Source organism: Tripterygium wilfordii, chromosome 23, assembly GCF_013401445.1.
Source record: "Tripterygium wilfordii isolate XIE 37 chromosome 23, ASM1340144v1, whole genome shotgun sequence".
In the NCBI taxonomy this organism is placed as follows: Eukaryota; Viridiplantae; Streptophyta; class Magnoliopsida; order Celastrales; family Celastraceae; genus Tripterygium; species Tripterygium wilfordii.
Window position 1 is genome coordinate 12,558,374 of NC_052254.1, and position 25,225 is coordinate 12,583,598.

Here is a 25,225-nt window from a genome sequence, read left to right on the forward strand (position 1 = left end):
CGCGGTGCTGGTTTAGCCTGATTCAGACTAATTCAGAAAATTTCATCTTAACTAATAACCAGTAAATGCTCAATATGTTCTCTATATATAGGAACTGAAAAAATGCACACAATCCAATCCAAAGGAACACCTGGAAGTCATGTAAGTGCAAGTAGAAACATAAACAAAGATACCACCACACCGAAAGGCTTGCATGAAGAACCAGCACCTACTACTCCTGCACCTGTAAGGTCGATCATGATCCTAAAATTGCAATCCCTGACAGAGGGGTCATTCTCTGTCACAACTGAAAGATTTGGGAATCTGCAAGCACTGTCTAGCTGGTTATTCTGCTGGTAGTAACTGTTAAATGAATAGGAAGCATTTCCGCGTCCATCTAAATTTCCACATGAAGACCCATAGCCAAGGCTAGTGCAGTCTGCATGCCCACAAGCATAGCTCACACTAGGTGGCACTCGTGGGTCATCAAGGCTTGCCGTTGTAGACATCACACACCATTTCTGAGCCAAATAATGTACATTCTTTGCTGCTACCAAACCACTGGAGTTTGTCACCCCAAGGTTAAGCTGATACTTGGGCTGTCCATCGAAGTAAAACAAACCCCAATGCCGCTCAAAATTACCCGGCTGGACACTTTTAGCATCTTCATCTATAAGGCTAAATAAGTAAGCATCCAGAGGGCCAGCTTTCATTGGGGTTCCTTTGCCAGCAGTGTAGCGAGACATAAACCCCTGGTTGAACTTTTGGGCATACTTCAAATTTGCATTGTGGTCTCCATCAGTAGGCCATCCAATCTCCCCAACAACTATAGACAAGTTTCCATATCCATTTTTCTGTAAGGCCCAAACAAGAGTATCAAAGTTTGCATCAAACACGTTGTCATATATTCTTCCACCATCATTTATGGGATTTGAATAGCCATCAAAGAAGGCGTAGTCAATGGGGAAATTGGGGTCCTTGTAGAGGCTTATAAAGGGATAGATGTTGACAGTGAAGGAACCTCCATTGTCATTTAAGAACTTAATGATCGATAGCATAAGATCATGGATATCTTGCCGGAAGTGACCATCAGAAGGAAGATTTGAAGCACTTTGGTATACATCAGCATTGAGAGGGACAGTGACTTTTACTTGAGTGCTTAAACCAGCTTTTATAAGAGCCGCCTGGATATTTTGAAGAGCAGGAAGAGTTGTTCCTTCGAAGCTTCCATTATATGTGGATAGGAATGGCTCGTTCCCAACTGCAACACATCTTGAAAAGAACACAATAATTGGTGAATAAGAGAGAAGAAACTAAGATGAATCAATGCGAGCTCGAATTGACTAAGCCAAAAACTATATTTGATTTCGCATACATCTAACAAAACAAATAATTTATCTAAAAAAAATGCAAACTTTCTCAAAAAGATGAAGACAAATTCTAAGATAAAAACCAAACATCAATTCCTTCATTTTAATGCAAATCTGGTGGGTTGACTTCATATGGTCATTGATCAACAAACAAATCTATTACATAACCTGCTCACATTGAAACAATTATTCCCATATTTACACGAACAGCTTATGCCAAATATGCAGATAAATAACATCATGATGGGGGTTAACCAAAAAACCCAAACCACACTCACTTGACCTCCACAATAGTAGATGAGTTGTGGTGGCCCTTACTGATTTCCCAAATGAATAAGAAATGAGTTTTTTACTCCAACGCAGAGGTGCATACTGCAGACATAATCAGTGAGAATGAAAATATGATAGGACATATACGATATAGATGCTGACAAACCTTACAGTTACGAAAGTCTTCCTCAAAATGAAGGGAGAAACTCCTTTTTTCTTTCTTATTTTTTCAGATGCAGGGTCACAGATAAACTCTAACGATACAGTAAGAGAGCACACCCGTGCAAAAGAAAAGTAAATCCAGAGTGAAAATAAGACATAAATAATAAGACAATGCAAACTAAAGGAGGATATGATTTCTGTTCAAAAGTTGCTCAAGCCTGTCATTTCAATCTGCCAATCTCTACTCAAGGAAATGCCTATCTTGCTTCCGTACAAAATCAAGGATTGAAGCTACCAGACACTGAGTACTAGAACATAGCAACTTCATTATGAAGAGCAAATACAGAAGAATTTCATAAACATCATAGCAAAAGAGAAATCGGCACTGTTTCCAAGTGAGGAACCATAGTGGATTTAAATTTTCATGCTGAAATAAAACAAAGTTTGATCAAAGGTACAAGTCAAAAAAAATACCTCCACTTCTTAATATTAATCATGCCCTATTGCATTCTAAAACTCGTTGATGTTTCAAGCAATCGTTCAAATAGTAAAGATTCACCATTTCCACCAGCTTAACTTTTTACGATAAGAATTTTTCACTTGGTATCAAAACCTCAGTAAAACACCAAAATGTTCCCACAAGTGAGGGGAGTGCCAGAGTAATAATTTAAATAAAAAGATTCACCCCTTCCAAACAGCTCAAGTCTGACCAAAGATTTAATTTGTCTTTCAGTTCTCTATATTCTTCAATACAAAAAAAACTGATAGAAAGCAGGAAATCACATGGAACCTGATATGCCAGAGCAAAGGGTGAATGAACTGCACAATACTACATCAATCAACTTAACCAAGTTTTTGTTCAGAATCGGACAAAAAAGTGAAATGTTTGTCCATGGAGAGAATTGAGCAACCCTAAGCCATAAATAGTAAAGATTCACCATTTCCACCGGCTTAACTTTTTATGGAAGTAATGTTTCACTTGGTATCAAAACCTCAGTAAAACACCAAAATGTTCCCACAAGTGAGGGGAGTGCCAGAGTAATAATTTAAACAATAAGATTCACCCCTTCCAAACAGCTAAATTCTGACCAAAGATTTAATTTGTCTTACAATTCTTTATCTTCTTCAATACAAAAAGCTGATAGAAAATAGGAAATCACACGAAACCTGATATGCCACAGCAAAGGGTGAATGAACTGCACAATACTACATCAATCAACTTAATGCTCTCAGCTCCTAAACCCAAACAATTAATCTGCAAATCAATCTCATCCATTTTCATTTATCTTGACAAAATCCAGGAAATGGAAGAAACAACAGCTTACCTGATGTCAACACGATTGGAGGAGATATGGGCCGAGATATTCATGGCAACCCAATTTTCAGCAGCTTCCACACTACTCGCAAGAGTAGAGAGCATGTCATTGGGGATGCCAACCATAACCTGAATCCCAGAATTGCTGAGAGCAGTCAAACTGGCTGAATCCGCATCAAAAAGCTTAACCTTTTTGATTCCATTGTCCTGCAGCATCTTCACCACAGTTGATGGCGGCAGAGGGTGCGTTGCCAGCATTCCCCAGTTTCCTCCAATCCCATCCACCACTACCATCACCATCATCAACAAGAGCAGCGTCAACAAGGCTCCTCTGAAACTCATATGCGTTTTTGATTATAGGACCCAACACATAAATAGTTAACAGTAACAATAAGAAATGATTGAATCCAATCGATTCTTTAATTAGAAAGGTATACATGGCTTTATTAATGGTGCCATAATTTTGAGATGGTTGATAAAGAGAATCACAATTCACAAAGGAAAAGTAGGAAGAGAGAGAGACAGTAAAAATTCAAGCTACTATGATAAGAAATTTTGAACTGTAAAACAAGCTCTTTACTTGAGCTGAGAATAATCCATAAAGAGGAAAGCTGCTACTTTTAAATCTTTCTGGTCAGCATCAACATCACAATCATCAAAACGGAGAGAGATTGACAGAAAGTAAGATCGTAGTTTTGGATGATCTCTTGTTCTGGAAATCATCAATCGTAGTTTTGGATGATCTCTTGTTCTGGAAATCAACAAAATCTATGGAAGACTTTTTTCTTTTCCTTTTTTCCTTTCGCAAATAATTTATAGTATTTAAAGAAAGGTAAATTGTTCTCGTCTCCGAAGAGAACAATATTTAAAGAAAGGTATAAACACGTCTATTTTTTTGTAAACTCATCTATTGCTGTTCTGTTGCACTTCCCTCCACTTTTACAAGAAACTTGGGCGTATCTTTCATTATGGGCTGACTTTAGGCTTTGATCGAAATTTCGGCACATCATGGACCACAAAAGTCCAGTTTCTCAAGGACTTTTGTGGTCATGGACTAAGGTTTGAAACAGGTCATCAATTGTGGAGAGTTGGTTGCATCATGAGACACTTGGTCGCATTATTAATGCTCGGGAGCACTAATTTTAAGTGGAAGTAGATCAAAAAGGGGAAAATTGTCGGGTTCTTGCAACTGATTATGAGCCCACACGTTTGAAGTCCCCTGAATAACGATGCGAATGTTCCATTAGATTTTCTGAACTGATTAGGATGTCCCACGTGGGGTCATCTATTACCAGAGGTGTCCATGCATGTCTTATCTTGCATGCAAGAGTTGCATGCCTTAGCTGTTCACAAGCATGGAAGTATTTGTTGCTAGCATGCCTAAATAAATACTTACATGGCTTATTGAATATACTGCATGCCTTAGGTCCACACACATGCAAACATTTATTGAATGCATGTCTCACGGGTCTACAAGTATGAAGAAAGATAGTCTTTCTTTTCATATGAATTCGGTATCACTAGTAAGACAGAGCAGATGTGAGTAAGCTGCAAGTGTGAGCGCAGTAACAGAGAGTGGCGAGAGAATAACAGAGAGCCTTTGAGAGAGAAAAAGAAAACCTCAGAGAAAGTGAGTCAGAGAGAAAATGTGAGTGAACCAATTTGTGAGGCATATCCATGAATTGAAGCTATACAATATTTGTATTGTGCGAGTGATCCACTTATTGATGAAGTTTTGCAATCCCATTTATATAATCGAAGTTTTAAGTGACTTAAAGGTCCCCGTGATTATTTACCTCTTTGAGATTTTTCACGCTAAAAATTATGTGGTGTTGTTTCTAATTCTTGTCCATTGTGCTGATTTTCTTAACAAAGCCCACATGTCTGAAGGTTCCTGAATAACATTATGATAAGAACCAGACTTCTAGTACTGAGAAAATCAAGTTCAACACTAAAGAAAGGAAATACAGAAAACCCTAAAGGAACACAACTGAAGATTGTTTTTGGATAAAAACGTAAAGAACACCAAAAGAGGCACTTATACAACCTCGCAACTAACGAGATACGCTACTACACAACACCCAGACACATAAAAGGCCCAGACTAGTGACCAGCCCATGGGCTTCCTAACATTACTCCTCCCTTGAAAGAACAATCTTGTCCCCAAGATTGTGTGTGAGGAAAACGTTCCACAAACTTTGATGCCTCCTCCCAAGTAGCCTCGTCTGCTGGTAAACCTACCCACTGTACCAAGAACTCCAATTGATCCTTTCTCCTTTTCTTAATCTGCCTTTGCTCCAAGAAACACAAGGGTTCAAGTTGAAGTACCCCATCTTCAGTAAACTTCGGTAACTCACCCATTGTAACCACCTTCTTGCCAATAGCTTTCTTAAGACAGGATACGTGAAAGACTGGATGAACCCGTGACCCATCAGGGAGCTTGAGTTTGTAAGCCACGGCACCAACTTTGGTGAGTATTTCGTAGGGACCATAATACTTGGGAGCCAACTTCATATTACCCCTCCACTGCACAGTGTGCTGCCTATAAGGCTGCAATTTAAGGAAAACCATATCGCCAACCTCAAAATGCCTTTCCGTGCGATGTTGATCCATAAATTGTTTCATTCGATTTTGAGCCTCTACCAAATTAGTCTTCAACTGTCGTAACAGTTGATCTCGACTTTTTAACTCTTCTGCGACTGCTTCTACCTTGGCTGTCCCAGGCTCATACGCTAGCAGAGTAGGTGGAGGTTTCCCATAAGTAGCTTCATAAGGAGACATCTTAAGCCCACAGTGATATGAGGTATTGAACCAGTACTCTGCCCAAGCCAACCAACGGGTCCATTTTTTTGGATGTTGTCCTGAAAAACATCTAAGGTAAGTCTCAAGACAGCGATTTACTACCTCCGATTGCCCATCAGTTTGCGGATGGTAACCTGAACACAGGTTCAGTTGAGTACCCTGCAACTTGAATAACTCCGACCAGAATTTACTCACAAATACTTTATCGCGGTCACTTACCACCGACTTCGGTATTCCATGCAATTTCACCACATTTTCCATGAAAGCTTGTGCTACTGAGATGGCAGTAAAAGGATGTCGTAGAGCTGCAAAATGAGCTCCTTTGGAAAGTCTATCCACCACTACCATGATAACCGTATACCCATTCGAATTTGGTAATGCTTCTACGAAATCCATGGTCAACTCCGACCAAATCTCCTCTGGGACAGGCAGGGGCTGTAGTAATCCCGGTGCTCTTATGGTTTCATATTTTTGCCTCTGACAAATGTCACATTCTGCAATGTACTGTTTGACAAAAGTGCGAACACCAGGCCAATAAAAGCTTCGAAGAATTCTGTGAATAGTTTTCCTGTAACCCTCGTGACCTGCCATCGGACTATCATGCATCTCGTACAACAACTTCTGTCTCCAAACAGAGTTAGGACTAAGGGCTATTCTCCCATTATATCTCAAACATCCATTCTCTATCGCATAATTTTTAGTTAAAAATGAAGAATGATGTAACTTCTCCTTCATTTCCAGCACCCACGGGTCGGAAGCCAAATCTTCTTTTAATTCTTCCAGCCACACTGGTTCCACATTAGAGATAGCACATATAACATCTTCAATTCTTTCTCTACGAGACAAAGCATCCGCCACCGTGTTATCCACCCCCTTCCGATAAACAATCTCAAAATCATACCCTAACAATTTAGTAATCCACTTTTGTTGCAAAGGTGTGTGGGTCCGCGAGCCTAAGAGATGTTTGATGCTTTCATGATCAGTCTTGATGACAAACTTGTGGCCAATTAAATAAGATCGCCACTTATTCACAGCGAACACCACAGCTAACAATTCTTTTTCATACGTGGACAAACCCAAATGTTTTGGAGCCAAATGCTTGCTAGCAAAAGCGATAGGTCGATCTCCTTGAGTTAACACAGCCCCCAAACCCACACCACTAGCATCAGTTTCAATCACGAATGGTTTGGAAAAGTCAGGCAGCACCAACACTGGTGTCGAACTCATCGCCTTTTTCAGAACTTCAAATGCATCCGTTGCCTCCCCCGACCACTGAAATTGCCCTTTCTTCAAGAGATTAGTGAGCGGAGCACTAAGTTTGCCATAATCCTTCACAAACTTTCGGTAATACCCTGTAAGTCCTAGGAAACCTCGCAAGGCAGTCAACGAAGATGGAGGGGGCCAGTCAAGCATGCTCTGAATTTTGGTTTGATCGGCTGCGACTCCCTCAGCGGTGATCACATGACCTAAATAATCCACCTGCGGCACCCCAAAACTACATTTGGAAAGTTTCACAAACAATTCGTGCTCCTGCAAACTCAAAAACACAAGCTCCAAATGTCGTAAGTGCTGCTCCATGGTGGAGCTATAAATCAATATGTCGTCAAGAAAAACGACCACAAATTTCCGAAGATATGGCTGAAAGACTGCATTCATGAGTTGTTGAAATGTACCCGGAGCATTGGTTAAGCCAAAAGGCATTACCAAAAACTCGAAATGCCCATCATGAGTTCGGAAGGCCGTTTTGGCCACATCTGCGTCATCAACTCTAATTTGGTGGTACCCCGCTCGAAGGTCTAGTTTAGAGAAGATTACTGCCCCATGTAATTCGTCCAGCAGCTCATCGATGACTGGAATGGGATATTTGTCTTTGATAGTGATGTTATTGAGTGCCCTATAATCTACACAAAGCCTCCAAGTGCCATCTTTCTTTCGAACCAACAAGGCCGGCGACGAAAACGGACTGCAAGAATACCGAATAGTGCCAGCTGCCAACATGTCACTAACTAACCTTTCAATCTCAGCCTTTTGAAAGTGTGCATATCGGTAGGGCCGAACATTCACTGGAGTACTCCCCGGTAGAGTAGGTATTTTGTGATTCTGTTTACGCATAGGTGGTAGACCAATAGGTTCATCAAAAATCCTGCTAAAGCGCTGAATCAATGCTTCAACCTCTGGAGCTGTACTATTCTGTATTTGTCTGAGTTCAGCCTCCCTCTTGAAGTAGGAATATGGAACAACAGGAGTCACCACTACTCCCAAAGGCTCTGGCACCTTCAACAGTCTTTCCATTCTACACGCCTCAATAACTTGGACAGGTTGAGATGATAATCCCGTAATAGCCACTTCTTTACCATCACTAATAAACCACATCCGAAGATGGTCGAAATCCCATCTCACTTCTCCAAGAGTTTTCAACCAAGCCATACCCAAGATGGCATCACAACCCCCTAGTTTGAGAACAAAAAAATCAACAGCCCCTCTATATTGATCAATGTGAACCTGCACAGACGGACAAAAACCTGAACTACTCATACTCCTACCATCCGCGATTTTAACTTCCATAGCCGAGTTATTCTCCAACTTGCAACCCAATTTTGAAACTAATCTGGGGTGGAGAAAATTGTGAGTGCTTCCGGAATCAATCAAGGCTGTAAAGGGCTGATTTCTAATGCAAACCGTGACTCTCATAGTTTGAGGAGTAATGGACCCTCCCAGTGCAGCAATTGATATATGAAGTGCTTGTGGCGCACCCAGTTCAGTACCCAAACTATTATCCGGAACTACCTCTTCCCATTCCTCGAGTAGGAACAAGGTTTTTTGTTTACACTTGTGTCCTGCCACCCACTTTTCATCACAATTGTAACACAATTGCTTCTTCTTCCTCTCTTCCATTTCTGTAGGAGTCAAACGTTTCACAGGCGGTAATCCTGCAGAAACCTTCTCCTCTTGCACCTTAGGTTTAAACGGCATCTGCTTCCCACGTCTTGCACTCAGTTTATCCTCCATCAATCTGGCTAACGCCATTGCCGATATCAGAGTGGAAGGTCTTAAAACCTTGACCTCCATACGGATCTCATCTATCAGCCCACCAACGAAACAACTAATTAAAAACCCTTCAGGCAACCCTTCTACCATGTTCGCATACTTCTCAAACGCCTTTTGATAATCTCGCACCGACCCCGTTTGTCTTAGCTTCGCCAACACCTCTGCATAGTCTTCAAACTGGCTTGGCCCGAAACGAGCCGCGATTGCAATAGTAAACTGTTTCCAACCATCCCAAACCACAGTCTTGTTCATCCACTTGAACCACTGTAACGCCTCACCCCGAAGATAAAAAGATGAGAATCTGATCTGCAAATCTGGAGGTGTTTGGTTAAGATCGAAAAATTGCTCTGCACAATAAACCCACTCTGATGGATCTCCTGAATCGAACTTTGGGAAATCCATTCGTGTCCCCTTTGGAAGAGTTCCCACTTCGACTCGCCGATTCAACGTCTCCGGAGAGACCTTCGAGACTCCTTCCACCAGCTTTGAGATCTTTGTAGACTCCTGATCATTTTGCAATCCTGGTGCACTACTCGACATCTTCTCCAGCTGTACACTCATTCCTGCGACCAAATCTACCAGCCTCTGCATCTGCTGTTCATTTTTCTGGAATCTTGCCTCGAACTGCTGTTCCAATGTCTGAAAGCGTTGTTCTGTCCTTTCTGCCGCCTTGACAAGCTCCTTCTCCATGTCTTGTTTCTGCTTTCGAGTAAGGACCATGCGCAACACTAACCTGCCTCTGATACCAGATGATAAGAACCAGACTTCTAGTACTGAGAAAATCAAGTTCAACACTAAAGAAAGGAAATACAGAAAACCCTAAAGGAACACAACTGAAGATTGTTTTTGGATAAAAACGTAAAGAACACCAAAAGAGGCACTTATACAACCTCGCAACTAACGAGATACGCTACTACACAACACCCAGACACATAAAAGGCCCAGACTAGTGACCAGCCCATGGGCTTCCTAACACATTAATGATGCGAATGTTCCATTAAATAATGATGCACTTGTTTATCAAAGCACTTGTTTTCTATTGTGGTTGTTTTGTTTACATGGCTTACAAGACTAAGAAATTTCTCTGGGGTTGCTTTCTTTAATGATGCACTTGTTTTCTATTGTGGTTGTTTTGATTGCATGACTTACAAGACCAAGAAATTTTTTCCGGGGTTGCTTTCTTTACATGATTTACAAGACTTGCGCTGACTGACAAGTATAACATAGCAACAGCATATTTTCAGGTAAAAAAGATCACCAATTCATATTTATGAATAAACTGAAACATGAATGCAGTTCGCTTTAGCGCACTTATCCATTCATACAACCAAAATGAAAAGGAAAACATAAATTAAAGACAAGATATTAATACAACACCCCTCCTCCTGATTCGCTAGAAAATACAATAGCATCATCCAAGAGGGCTGACAATAGATCTGATTGCAGTCCGATGTTTAAGCAGGCTGTACTTGTTCCTAAAGGCCAACCCAATTCGAGCGACCATTGCTGTTGTGGATGGGTGTTGAGATCCTTGACGAGGGGCAAGTCACACACCATTCATACCAGACCTGTATCACATTCCACATGAAAAAAATAAAGTCAGAAGCATAAAATATCTGCAGTTCTTTTGGAGGGGGTGGGGTGGGTTGGTGATAGAAGAGAGCAGGTTTAGAACTCCGAAGAACAGCTGTCCTAACCATTGAACACTTGTGGGCTAAAAGGGCACTCATGAAATCGAGGTCACCATCCACGTTTCTTTTTTATGTACTTGTAAAGGCTTTTCTAGGAATTTTTCTTCTTTTTAAGTATCATACATCACAGTCTCATATGTATAACCAGCAGAATGTATCTTTTCATTGAAAAGTTCCAAAGTTGAGGCCACACAATTTACCTTGGTAGAACCACAGCAACGCCAAAAATGCTATTCTAGAGGAGTGCCAGGATGCAGGCTGATAGGCCCATTAATATTGTGTATGAGAGGAAAGGTAAGAAATAGGTGTGACTTATGGCTGGGTATTAGTGGTCCACCTGTAGTATTGTTATTCGAGTATTATTTTAGTCTTTGTCTGTAGTTAAAAGGGCTAGCTTTCAGTAGAGGAAGAAACCAGAAATTAGGTCAAGAAAGTAAGGAGGTCCTACGCCCCTCGAAGGCTAGGTTGTTCTTGTTCTGTTTATCTTTGGCACTCCAGATCTAGTCCATCTATCTATCAATTATCTTTGGTAATCGTATCAGCTGTGTGTGTTTGAGTTCGATCTTATCAACTGGTATCGGAGCATCGTCCTGGATATGGTCAGATCGAAAATGGACGGTAGAGCAGATTCGTTGGAGAAGGAAGTCTCTGAGTTGAAGGGTTCAGTGGGGAGTTTACAAGTTGACATGGAGGCTATCAAGATTTACATGTCGGAGATGCGTGATCTTCTCAAGGCACGAGATCTATCCGAGACAGGGAAGGAGAAAGGTGAGGGAGACTCGTCTCGTACTTCCAATGAGGGAGACGAGAAGAAACCTCCGTCGGAGTTAGAGCTAGGCAGACGAAAGCTGGAACTGCCGATTTTTTCTGGTGACGATCCCGCAGGGTGGCTGTTTAGAGCTGAGAGATACTTCACGGTGAATCAGATCAGAGACGAAGAGAAGGTTATGGCAGCAGCGGTTTGTCTCGAGGGTCGAGCTCTGAGTTGGTATCAGTGGGTTGAAACGAGAACACCTATTGCAACATGGACCACTTTCCGATCAGCTTTGATTCGGCGCTTTCGAAACTCACAGGAGGGCAATAGTTATGAGAGTTTGGTTGCTTTACGGCAAGAAGGAAGCGTTGCAGAGTATCGCGAAAAGTTCGAGCATATTTCTGCCCAGTTACCAGATGTGAGTGAAGAGATGTTGGCTGGGGCTTTTGTGAATGGGCTCAAAGAAGAGATACGGGCCGAAGTGAGAATGAGTCCACCTCTTACCTTGGCAGGTTTGATGGAGTTAGCCCATAGGGTGGAAGAGAGAAATTTGGCCTTGGCCCAAGCAAGACAGAATCAGCTCCATCGTTCTTTTGTTTTAGCGAGTCGTGGTAGTGGCTCCATATCTAACTTTGGCAGACAACCAGAACCCCATCGTCCTTCTTCTGTAAGCCGGTATGATCCGCGCCCTTCACCATCTACCAAAGTGGACCATCGTGACAATAAACCTAGTGAGATGTCTCAGACGGGGGTAAGACGCAATACGTTTCGTAGATTGACAGCGGCTGAAGCACAACAAAGAAGGGCAAAGGGCTTGTGTTTTAATTGTGATGAAAAATTTCACCCGGGCCACGTATGCAAGAATCGCCTTCTGCAAGTTTTGATTATGGCAGAGGAGGAGGAAGTTGGGGATGATCTTTCAAGCCAACAAGAAAATTTGGAGATGACAGAAGTTCCTGAAGGAGAGGACAACCCTATAGAACTATCGATGAACTCCATTATGGGTTTTTCTACTAGCAACAGTACTCTCAAGGTGCGAGGCACGTTGGACGGTCGAGAAATTATCATTTTAGTGGACAGCGGGGCATCCCACAATTTCATCTCTTCCGAAGTGGTTCAGTTACTCCAAATTCCCCTGGACACAAGAAGGCAGTTTGCAGTTCAAGTTGGGAATGGTGTTCGTGTTCAAGGGAGGGGTGTTTGTAGAGATGTTAAATTGGAGGTCCAGGGAGTGTTTTTAAGTGAGAATTTTCATGTTCTGGATTTGGGCAGTGCTGACTTGGTTTTGGGGGTAGCCTGGTTGAGGAAACTAGGAGATATTTCAACCAATTACCGCACATTGACAATGAAATTTAGTGTGAATGGCCAAAGGGTTTCTTGGCAAGGTGACCCAACTCTTTCAAAAACTATTGTATCCCTCAAGACTATGATGAAACTCCTTAAAAAGGAAGATGTGGGATTCATGATTGAATTTGGGGCATGTCAGGTAACATCACAACAAGAGGACACTTGCAGTTTGAATGACTTGCCAGAGCAGTACTGCCGTGATATAGCAGCTATGTTGACAGAATATGCTTCCCTTTTTCTTCCCAAGGGGGGTTTACCGGTGTCTCGCCCTCAGGATCATGCTATCAGGTTGCATGAGGGAGCCTCACCCCCGAATATACGGCCGTATCGCTACCCTTACTATCAAAAAACAGAGATTGAGCAATTAATTAAAGAGATGTTGGCAGCAGGTATTATAAAACCAAGCAATAGTCCTTAACTCTAGTCCTGTGATATTGGTGAAAAAGAAAGACGGTGGGTGGCGGATGTGCGTCGATTATCGAGCTTTGAACAAGCTGACCGTGCCGGATAAATTTCCTATTCCTGTCATCGACGAACTTCTGGATGAGCTATATGGTGCTACCATTTTTTCCAAGTTAGACTTGAAATCTGGGTATCACCAAATACGAGTTCGGGAGGAAGACACAGAAAAAACAGCATTTCGCACGCACGAGGGCCATTACGAGTTCCTAGTTATGCCATTCGGGCTCACCAATGCCCCATCTACATTTCAGTCGTTGATGAACGAAATTTTCAAACCCTTCCTTCGAAAATTTATCTTGGTTTTTTTTGATGATATCTTGGTGTTCAGTAAGGATTTCTTCTCCCACTTGCAACATCTCAAAACTGTTTTTGGCATTCTGCAGCAGCACGAGCTGGTGATGAATAAGAAAAAATGCTCTTTTGCACAATCTCACGTGGAGTATTTGGGGCACATAATATCAGCTGCTGGGGTGGCAGCCGATACTTCCAAGCTGCAAAGCATGACCACTTGGCCCTCACCTACAAATATTAAATCTCTGCGGGGTTTTTTGGGCCTCACCGGTTATTACCGTAGGTTTGTCAGGAATTACGGTCATTTGGCAGCACCCCTAACAAAGTTGTTGAAGAAAAATGCGTTCACTTGGGGAGAACAAGCTCAGGTGGCTTTCGAAGCTCTTAAGCAAGCAATGGTCAGTGTTCCTGTATTGGCACTACCGGATTTCTCTAAATTATTTGTTGTTGAAACCGATGCTTCGGGCAGTGGAGTGGGGGCTGTTTTGATGCAAGAAGGCCATCCAATTGCTTATTTTAGCCAAACTCTTTCTCCTCGGGCTCAAGTTAAATCTGTGTACGAGAGGGAACTCATGGCAATTGTATTTGCTACTCACAAATGGCGCCACTATTTATTGGGTAGGAAATTTTTGGTTCGTACCGATCAAGTCAGTTTGAAATTTCTCTTAGATCAGCGTTTGATGAATGAAGGGCAGCAGAAATGGATCCTCAAGTTGATGGGGTTTGACTTTGAGATACAATATCGTCCGGGGTTAGAAAACAAAGCCGCGGACGCATTATCTCGCAGGGAGGATACAGCTCTATCGCAGCAACCAGCAGTTATTGGGGATTTAATTCCTAGTCAGCAACCAACAGTTATTGGGGATTTAATTCCTAGTGAGAAACCTGGTCAGTTTTCAGCCCTCTCTATCTCTTCATGTCCAGCTTTGGCAGAGATCCACGATGAAGTATTACAAGATGGCTCGTTGAAAGAGATTGTGCAATCTCTTCTGGTGGATCCCACGAGTCACCCACCCTACACTCTCAATGGAGGGTGCCTTTTCTATCAAGGTCGTTTAGTAATTCCCAAAAATTCACCCCGTATCCATGGTTTTTTACTGGAGTTTCATTCCACCCCTCAAGGAGGGCACTCGGGGTATTTCCGCACCCTCAAAAGGATCTCTCATGTGTTATTCTGGCCAGGTATGAGGGCTGACATCAAAAAATTTGTAGCCCAATGTGAAGTGTGCCAACGGCACAAGTACTCCACTCTTAGTCCACAAGGTCTTCTCCAGCCTCTTCCCGTACCTACAGCCTCTTGGGAGGACTTGACCATGGATTTCATTGGTGGGCTCCCGCTAGTAAAAAAGATGGACACCATATTGGTTGTGGTGGATCAACTTACCAAATATGGTCATTTTCTCATTCTGGGACATCCTTATTCGGCAAAAGAAGTCGCTGTCTTATTCACTTCGGAGATTGTTCGTTTACATGGCTTCCCTAAGTCTATTGTATCCGATCGTGATCGTGTGTTTGTTAGTCATTTTTGGGCTGAATTGTTTGCTTTAGCAGGTACCACCTTGAAGATGAGTACGACATACCATCCTCAAACCGACGACCAATCGGAAGTGGTAAATCGCTGTTTGGAAGATTATTTGAGATGTTTTGTGAGTCATCATCCACAACAGTGGCCGCGCTGGCTGCCTTGGGCTGAATATTGGTATAATACCACCTTCCACAGTTCAGCAGGCATGACTCCTTTTCAAGCACTCTACGGTCCTGCCCCTCCAACTCTTCTCAAATTTTCGGATGATGTTTCAAGGGTGGATGAGGTGAATATACTCCTGAAGGATCGCAATGCAATCTTAGGAGAACTCAAGGATAATCTGTTGGCTGCTCAGAATAGGATGAAGCAGTATGCAAATCGCAAGCGTAGGGAGGTGCACTTCCAAGTAGGAGACAAGGTCTTTTTGCGACTTCAGCCCTATAAGTTCAAGTCCCTGGCTAAGAATCCTTATCACAAGCTGAGTCCCAGATTCTATGGCCCTTTTGCTGTGTTGGAAAAGATTGGGGAGGTTGCATATCGTCTAGAGCTACCTACTGAAACTTCGATACATCTTGTTTTCCATGTGTCCCAATTGAAACGCTCTCTTGCACCAGAAGTTAGCAGTCAGTCACTTCCTTCTGCCCTTACTGAGGATCTGGAACTCATGGTGGTCCCTGAAGCGGTCAAGAAGTCTCGCAAGCTCCTTAATGCTCAGGAGGAGGTTCTAATCAAATGGAAAGGCTTACCTGATTGTGACAGTACATGGGAGCTAGCAGTTGATATTCAAGAACACTTCCCTGTGTTTCACCTTGAGGACAAGGTTAAAGCATTAGGGGCGGGTATTGATAGGCCCATTAATATTGTGTATGAGAGGAAAGGTAAGAAATAGGTGTGACTTATGGCTGGGTATTAGTGGTCCACCTGTAGTATTGTTATTCGAGTATTATTTTAGTCTTTGTCTGTAGTTAAAAGGGCTAGCTTTCAGTAGAGGAAGAAACCAGAAATTAGGTCAAGAAAGTAAGGAGGTCCTACGCCCCTCGAAGGCTAGGTTGTTCTTGTTCTGTTTATCTTTGGCACTCCAGATCTAGTCCATCTATCTATCAATTATCTTTGGTAATCGTATCAGCTGTGTGTGTTTGAGTTCGATCTTATCACAGGCAAACTGGTGTCCTCAGCGGAAAAAATATAGCAAACCTGAAAGCATAGAGAAACAACAATTTAAATTCAATCACAAACACATGCTCTTACTCAGGAGAGACCTTACATCAGTCTCCTTACATGCACTGACAATCAAATTGTTTACCTGCATAATAATATACAGAGCGTAAATGCGTAATATGCCAAGCACGAAAAGCAACTAGGGAGGGAGGGATAGCCTAAGCCCTAACGTGAAACTGCGCTATCATTGTGGGAGGGGGGAGGGGGGAAGGGATAGCCTAAGCCCTAACGTGAAACTACAAAGTATTTTTGCAGTTCACTGATGTGAGACAAGACAAGCAAAGAAGTATATAGAATTGATACCCTTGAAACATGGTAATTCCATTTTGCCCAGTTTGATTTGAATCTTCAGGAGCGCTATCATTGTGAGATGCATTTGCAAAAGTGTCCCTTGTAACTCGATCATGAATGGGAGCAGCAGGATTCAGAAAATGTTGAATAGCTTCCACAGGAAGATGGCTGATTATCAATCAGTGGCTCCGATTGCCCAGTAGATAATGTCACTAATTCCTGTGCATGAATACTGGACTGATGCCTGGAAACTCTGGAACCAGGTTCCACTGCAAGATGCATAAATGAAAATCCAATGCAATGACTCAAACATGCTTAAATGAAAATCCAATGCAATGGATCAAACAAGAAGCAGGCATAGCAGATTAAGGTAACTGAAAATAAATAGGGTTAGTCAAAATTTCATTTTATTATATATTTTTCTAGAGGGGTGCCCTAGGACAAATGCTAGGGCAAGACACAAGGATCTCAGAAGCAAGCTACCATGACACTCCCGCTTAGATTATTTAATTTTATATCATGCGGGTCAATGACCAATGTATCAGACAACTGACAAGAATGAGACTTCTAAGAACACTAAATAGAGTACATTGATACACATTGACGCTTTGGAATTGCTCAAATCTCTCCTTAGACAAGAATTTCACGTTTCTGTGCAATTCTAAACGTAACTTGTTCTATTCGCATCTTTACCTGACGAAACGTTCTATGGAAGCTAAACTAACAAGTTAGACTTATAAGAAAACTAAATAGAGTACAACAAATTCATGCTTTGGAATTGTTCAACTCTCTCCATAGATGAGCGTTGCTTTTTTAGTGCCATTCCAAACATAACTTGGTCTATTCACATCGTTACCTTATGAAACGTCGAGTGAAAGCTAAACTAGTTGGTCAGACTTCTAGGAATACTAAATAGAGTACATTGGTACACATTGATGCTTTGTAATTGCTCAACTCTCTCCTTAGACAAGCATTACACGTTTCTGTGCAATTCCAAACGTAACTTGTTCTATTCGCATCTTTACCTGACGAAACGTTCTATGGAAGCTAAACTAACAAGTTAGACTTCTAAGAAAACTAAATAGAGTACAACGGTACACATCGATGCTTTGGAATTGCTTAACTCTCTCCATAGATGAGCGTTTTACGTTTTTCTGCCATTTCAAACATAACTTGGTCTATTCGCATCGTTACCTTATGAAACGTTGAACGAAAACAAAACTAGCAAGTGAGACTTCAAAAAATACTAAATAGAGGGCAACGGTCCACTTTGATGCTTTGGAATTGCTAAACTCTCGCCATAGAAAAGCATTTCACACTTTTGTGCAATTCCAAACATAACTTGTTCTATTCGCATCTTTACCTGACGAAACGTTCTATGGAAGCTAAACTAGCAAGTTAGACTTCTAAGAACACTAAATTGAGTACAACAGTACACATTGATGCTTTGGAATTACTCACCTCTCTCCATAGACGAGCGTTGCTTGTTTCTGTGCGATTCCAAACATAACTTGTTCTATTCGCATCTTTACCTAACGAAACGTTCTATGGAAGCTAAACTAGCAAGTTAAACTTCTAAGAACACTAAATAGAGTACAATGGTACACATTGATGCTTTGGAATTGCTCAACTCTCTCCATAGACAAGCCTTTATCGTTTTTGTGCAATTTCAAACATAACTTGGTCTATTCGCATCGTTACCTTACGAAACGTTGAATGAAAGCGAAACATTGAATGAAAGCTAAATAGAGTACAACGGTACACATTGATGCTTTGGAATTGCTCAACTCTCTCCATAGACGAGTGTTTCACGTTTTTGTGTCATTTAAAACACAACTTGGTCTATTCGCATCGTTACCTTACGAAACATTGAACAAAAGCAAAACTAGCAAGTTAGACTTCAAAGAACACTAAATAGAGGACAACGGTCCACTTTGATGCTTTGGAATTGCTCAACTCTCGCGATAGATAAGCATTTCACGTTTCTGTACAATTCCAAACATAACTTGTTATATTCGCATCTTTACCTAACGAAACGTTCTATGGAAGCTAAACTAGCAAGTTAGACTTCTAAGAACACTAAATAGAGTACAACGGTACACATTGATGCAAATTCAGGAATGAGCAGTTGTACCATATAACTTGAGCCCATTCATATTATGCACCGTACAGAAGTAATTGCTAGAGCAAATTAGGGATGCACCTATAAGCAGCATAGTAAAAATTTATGTTGGGCAGGCTAAACAGAGGAGGGCATCCATAAAAGACCAAAGCATGGGATCTATAGGGTTAGCCGGGAGTAAAATCATTAGATACAAACAAATAAAAGAGTGCATGGATATATTGCTGCACCTTCTGCACTTATGAACCCAGCCGAAATTGGTTGGGATAAAGACTTGATGACGAGACTATATATATTAAGTAAGGAAACCCCTTGTACAAAGCATGCAACTACATAAGGAGGCTAATAGCAGTTCAAAACAAAGGGATACTGACAAAAAGGAAAAAAAAAGAAAATTACAGTCGAACATAATGTGGGTACCCAAACTACCAAGAGATCATAATCTGTGGAAAAATGCGAAGCATGACTTATAGAATGATATGTCGTCAAATTTGAGCACAATGCATCTTGTGAAAGGGAATCAGAGGCGATACCAGCAGAACATGTTTGGTGTTGCTGTGGATGGCTCAATGCCAAGATGTCCATCTTTGTAAGGTGTTGCATCAAAATAACCAACAAATCCTACATGACAATGAAAAAAAATTGAGAAGATAATCCACAATCATATACTGAAATACAATTTGATCGACATACCATGCACCATGGCTGATCCAGTGTCACTAGGTAAACCAAATAGCAATTTTCTGTAATGCTGATTGCTTTTGTTATTTGAAAATTTTGGATGATCAAATTTAAAAACCTACAGAAAGAAAACACAAAAAGAGTCATTACCAATTTACGATCCAGAAAATTTCAACAAAGAAGAAACATAAGGGGATAAAACTCACAGTTTGGCTTGGAGAAAGCCTCGCAATATTGTGCACCTTGACAACATAGGCAGTTTCAAAGTGCACAACATCTTTGTGCAACTTAACCTGTAATACAACAACCAGCAGTTCATCAACTACATTAAAAAGAAATGATGTAGTGACAAGTATTGAAGCACACAGGCAAACAACATACATCATTGTATAGTTTTGACGCTGTCACTGGTTGGACAAAACTTGTGTACCTGAAAAACAATATTAACAAAACGCATGGCAGATTACGATCTAAAGCTTTAAAGTTTAACTCCTAAATAAGATTCCATTCTTCGAAACTGAAGGACGGCCAGCCCATAGGAGGTATTATATGTAAAAATCACAATAGACGAGACCACTTCCTTGAGAATCTAAAGAATCATTTGACTTGCAGAGAACAGTAATTGGCTTTCTAAACGACAAACGAAGAAACAATCTTGCACATAATGGCAATTCATGTAGGCACACGTTTGGTACACCCTTTGACGAAGGAATGGTAACGGTCATGAAAGGTCATTCCCATTCCCATGGCTTTTTACTATCATACCCCTTTTATAAACATTGTTTTAAGGTCTTATATTACAATAATGGTCCAAATATTTTTTAAAAGTGTCTTAAAAAATAAATATAACAATATAAATTTATAATTCAATAATATATTACTTGACTTTATTTGACAAATTATAATGTAATTAAATATAATATTTTAGATTCTAATAATATAATAATCATAATATATTATCTGAATATTATAATATAATATTTAACAATAAATATATAAATATAATATATTACTTAGCATTATTTGACGAATTATAGTGTAATTAAATAAATCATAATTTTAGATTCTAATAATATAATAATCTTACTATATTATCTGAATATTATAATATAAATTAATACTTCATTCCCATTCTATTCCAACAAATATTTTGCAGACAAAACTTTGTAAAATCTATCATTATTATCATTATTCCTGATGCAGCCAAAAGTATAGTTGTAATGGTTATTCCCATTACTATTTCCATTACCATTCTAATTCCCATTACCATTCCGGCATTCCCATTCCAATTACCATTACCATTACAATTAAATATCTAGGAATTGCTTCACAGGTGAAACTCCTTACACACGCAATAGTCGTGAAGCCTTATTACTTAACCGCATTATTTGTTCAATCAAGGCTGTTCGCCTTTATAAATTACATTAGAGTTCCATGCAATGTATTTAGAAAGGTATGCCTAAACCCACCCCATGCCGCCAACTATAGCACATTTTATACAATAAGCTTTATTAAAGAACTTTACGTAACCAATCTGATGATTGTGGACAACAAGAAGAGTTCTCTAAAGTGAATATCAAAATTTATTTAGTGTTCATCGTCGGCGCTACCCCTCAATAGAGATGGAAGATAAAACCACCTCATTGAATGCCATAAAAAATTGAAACACAAACACTGCAAAATGAAAGAAGAATGTGCGTACGACGATGGTATTGAGATTCCATCATGCTTCAAAAATCTTTGTGCACCATCAAGACACTCGGGAGACGGCTCATTGTCACCAAAAGACCCCAGCAATTCACTAACCTAGGAAAAGTAAGGTAAAAACGCAAAGAAATAAGTAGTGACTCATGGGAAGATATGTATTGAACTGATTGATCATTAAGAACACACCTACCGACATATCACCTTTCTCTGGTGCCTCCCAGCAACGCATGTCACAAGAAACTATGGTAACAATGTTTTCCCAGCCCTCCAATTTGACCAGACTCTGTTAAATGCAATTCCTCTGACGTTAATATATCTATTACAGATCAACACCTTGTTTCGTACATTTCCAGTATATTTTTTGGTCAACAAATGGGAACAATTGGAGCCAAATAACTCAAATCTGCCACTTACATGAAGTGTAACAACTGCATTAGGATTTTTCTCTACTTCATAAACTTTTAGACTGCGTCCAGTTTCTTCAGCAGCCTATCAACAACCAGAACATGAGACCATCAAGTTGAACATTAATATGCATTCCCCAGTTTATGATGCTAAATGAACGAGAAAAAAACCTGCAGTGATGCTCTCACGTGAGGTCCATGCCCAGCTCCTACAACCATCATTACCTTTCCACCAAGAAAAGAGATTTCAATGCCATAAAGTTAAGTTTGGAGTGCATTATATATCATGAAACACAATAAACCATGCAAATCAGATAAATCTACACCAAAAAAAAACAAGGTACGCTCAGGAAAAGAGGTAGACAGCTTACAGTGGTCAATACAGTTGCTTCTTTATCAGGCACCCTATCTACCAAAGCTTTGCAAATTGCACGTTGGTACTAATAAAAGCAAGTAAACGTGTCCGTTAAGAATGAAAAATCTAAAAAGCTCATCTAAAATCAAAGCAAAGAACAAAACTAATAACATAGAATTATTCTTTTCATCTGAGTGCATGCCCATACCTGGATATATTTCATAGTCTTTCTCAAATGTCTCATAAGTTTGTGCCTCTAGATTATCCATGAGAGGCTGCATTGAAGCATAGAACCTAACTAGAATTACTAGCAGAAGGGGAAAAGTGACCCAGAAGTAGAGGGAAAAGTGAATTATGAATTCCATCCATAGTGAAGATGTTGATAGGAAAATAAGAAACTTACTTGCAGTGGAGACTGCAAAAAGTCCCGGTAACCAAGCTGGCAAAAAAGACTGACATAGTCAAACTACATGGTTATAGCAGACTTATCCCACCCTCTCAGTAAAAAGTAAACCACACCAATGCATAAGGCTCCTGCCACCACCAGTGCACACCACCACCATAAAAAGCAAATTTCTGGAGTGTTTGGGAGGGCATCGCACACTGACCTCCCCAAACTTACACTAGCATACACACATGCAGTTGGAGCATAATTCACCTCAAAGCGTTCTTGCTCAGGAAGAGGATCCATCCTTTGAAAGAGATAGGCAACATAATCCAAATATGACTTCAGGGGATGTCTCTGCATATCTATAAATACAAAGATGCACAAAGGTCAATCAGTAATAGAGAAAACAAAATTTTAGATTAACATGGTACAAAAAAAATTATGTAAAGCTCACAAACTATTAATCACATATGAAAATCTAAAACAACAAAAAACAATAGAGGTAGTAATAACATGGTATTAAGGTAAAATAACAGTTTTTTTTTCCAATTGATTCATATGTTTGATGCATATTCATTCCATGAACTGAATGAAAAAATAGAGGTCTTACTTTTGCTGTTGCCATCAATATGATTAGCAGCTAGATCCCAACCTGCCTTGGGAAGAGCATGTATGTATTTTCCAGAAATTAATTATCTGACAAGATATTCAAAAGGAATACCATCAATGAATCCACATGATGCATTTAACAGGAGATTTTAAACTACCGCAGATGACACTTGACAGAAATAAAATGTGAAGAATTTATACAACTAGATGATCATACTTAACTGCAAACATAAACTCAACAAACATAGTATGAAACACAGCGGATAACAAATTCTACACGTATGTTGTTATATGTATCATACATAGCACACCTTATTTTTTCCCAGATGCTAGTAAAAACACTTGTTTCATAATGATCACCATCATCCATGCAAAAAGGACCATTATTAGTAAATTAGCAGGATTTTCACCAACATCTTAAAATCGGTGATGAGACAATAAGCATGATTATCTCTACTTTCTCACAATAAAACTTCAACTTTACAAAATACAGTATATTAATCACTCGAACATATGAAAATCTACAACAAATTCAAATATTTGATTTTAAAATCAAATAGATTTCTACAAACAAAGAGCAGGGGAGTTTGAGAAGAGCCATCATCTGCTGCAATTATAAAAACATATAGTGCAGGTTCAAGAATTGACAGCAGTATCTTCTTGCAAAGATGCAGAATGACATGAGTTACAAAAAATCTCCACTTCCAAGACCTACATCAGTGGGAACATAACTATGTAATGACCTTTAAGAGAAGAGGACCATCGAGACTTGTTGACATACCTGCACAGAATGGTTGAAAAAACCAGCAACAAGTTTCTGATGACGCTTAGACAAGCATGGCCAGCCAGGAGCATTTGTTAAAAAAGACTGTCAATTGGTAACGTTTTCAAAACACAAGGAACACAAGCCACATACAATTGATTTAACCTTTAACAAAGTATAGTCAAAGAACAAAACTATATTTACATTGGTATTTATTAAGGCTGCTCTAACAGGCTCACCAAACCAACGTTCCAGTGAGTTTGCTGAAGGTCGTTCACTCCTATATAACATATGGTCAAGTATTGAAGCAAAGTATAGCCAGTGCCAGGTGAAAAACCAGGTGCGGGATTCTAAAGTTCCGTTCAACTTAAAGCACATCAAGGGTAATCAACAATTACAAAAACATAGAAGCATGAAACTGGGAACTAGCCGAACATAAATTAAAGTAAAATGTAGTTAGGATAGAGTTTGGAGTCCGCAAAGGTGAGCGTTCTTTCTTATTCCCACAATTCCGATGCCACCAAAGTTTATATCAAAACCGTATACATTAACAGTACTTCCAAAGAGAAGACGAACCAAGGGAGCAACGACGAAATCGAAGGAGCCAGAGGAAACATTTAAAGAAAGAAGCCGAGGAATGTCGTCGTGAAAATCCGCCTCCACTCCACAGTATCGTGACTCGCTCTTCTCCCACCTTGCCTTTGCCCACTTCCTCGCTAGTACTTGCTTACTTGCTCTACCTATTGCATATCTATACTACGAGGACGGAAAAGGAGAACTATAGTGGATGGAGAACAGTTTTAGTAGGGTTTCTTCCTCCATTCTGAAGAGAGGCGAAATTATTTACTGTTCAGTCACGCCAGCATAGGGTTATAACCGTCAATCACTACGGTAGTGGACCTGCTTAGTCCTTTCCCTGGACAGAGATCAAGGACCTCAGATTCAAGGAACTGGACCAAGATCTCGTCTTCCTCGTCCGATATAGTCATCAGATTCTCAGTCGGAAGGTGAATGGCTTTCGTCGGAGATTGCCAGGTTGCGTACGAGATGCCGCCCAGCCGATATAAAAGGTTCACGTATACGATGTATAGTCTATAGAGTTTGAAAAGAACTAAAATCCCACATCGAAAGAAAAAAGTTAACTAAATAAATTATTCTATAAAGTACATGCGAGTGAGGGGTGGTGGGTGGACATGGCAAGGAAAGGGTTTAGGGAGTACGGGGTTTAAAGAGTTTGGGGTTTAGGGTTTCAATGCATGAACCTAACCTGTAAAGATGCAAGAAAAAAAAAAGAAACCGGGAGACACAGCTGCAACCAAAAATCCAGCAAATAATAGCAAAAAACCCAGAGAGACGATGAAGAGCGCGGGAGAAGGCTTGCAAAGATGAGAGCCAATATCACCGCCCTTTTCGCGGTCGGCTAAACCCTAAATTTTTCTTGACGCACCTGTGTGTATAGATTATCGCTTTTGTGAAACAAACAAAATGTCCAACGTCATGGATTCAAAGTGCATGGATAGTTATAAACCTCACCTGTAATTTATTTACATATCATTCACCAAAGAAAACAAACAAAATATGCTATATGAGACAATCAGTTCACTGCTATTAATAAATGAATATAGCCCACCTGAAGAAAAGCAATGAAATATGATAACATCTTCAGTTGCA

General features: G+C 40.3%; 1 protein-coding gene and 1 pseudogene across 1 annotated transcript; both read right to left on the reverse strand.

Annotated features, from left to right (window-relative positions):
* Positions 1 to 62: 62 nt before the first annotated feature.
* Positions 63 to 3,933, reverse strand: LOC119993753 (glucan endo-1,3-beta-glucosidase 5). Its single transcript, XM_038840976.1, has 2 exons — positions 3,107 to 3,933; positions 63 to 1,251 (listed from the first exon to the last, which is right to left on the reverse strand). The coding sequence occupies exons 1-2, from the start codon at positions 3,436 to 3,438 to the stop codon at positions 138 to 140; spliced, it is 1,446 nt and encodes a 481-aa protein (XP_038696904.1). The 5' UTR covers positions 3,439 to 3,933; the 3' UTR covers positions 63 to 137.
* Positions 3,934 to 16,243: 12,310 nt separating this feature from the next.
* LOC119993297 lies at positions 16,244 to 24,842 on the reverse strand (annotated as a pseudogene).
* Between the last annotated feature and the right edge of the window lie 383 nt (positions 24,843 to 25,225).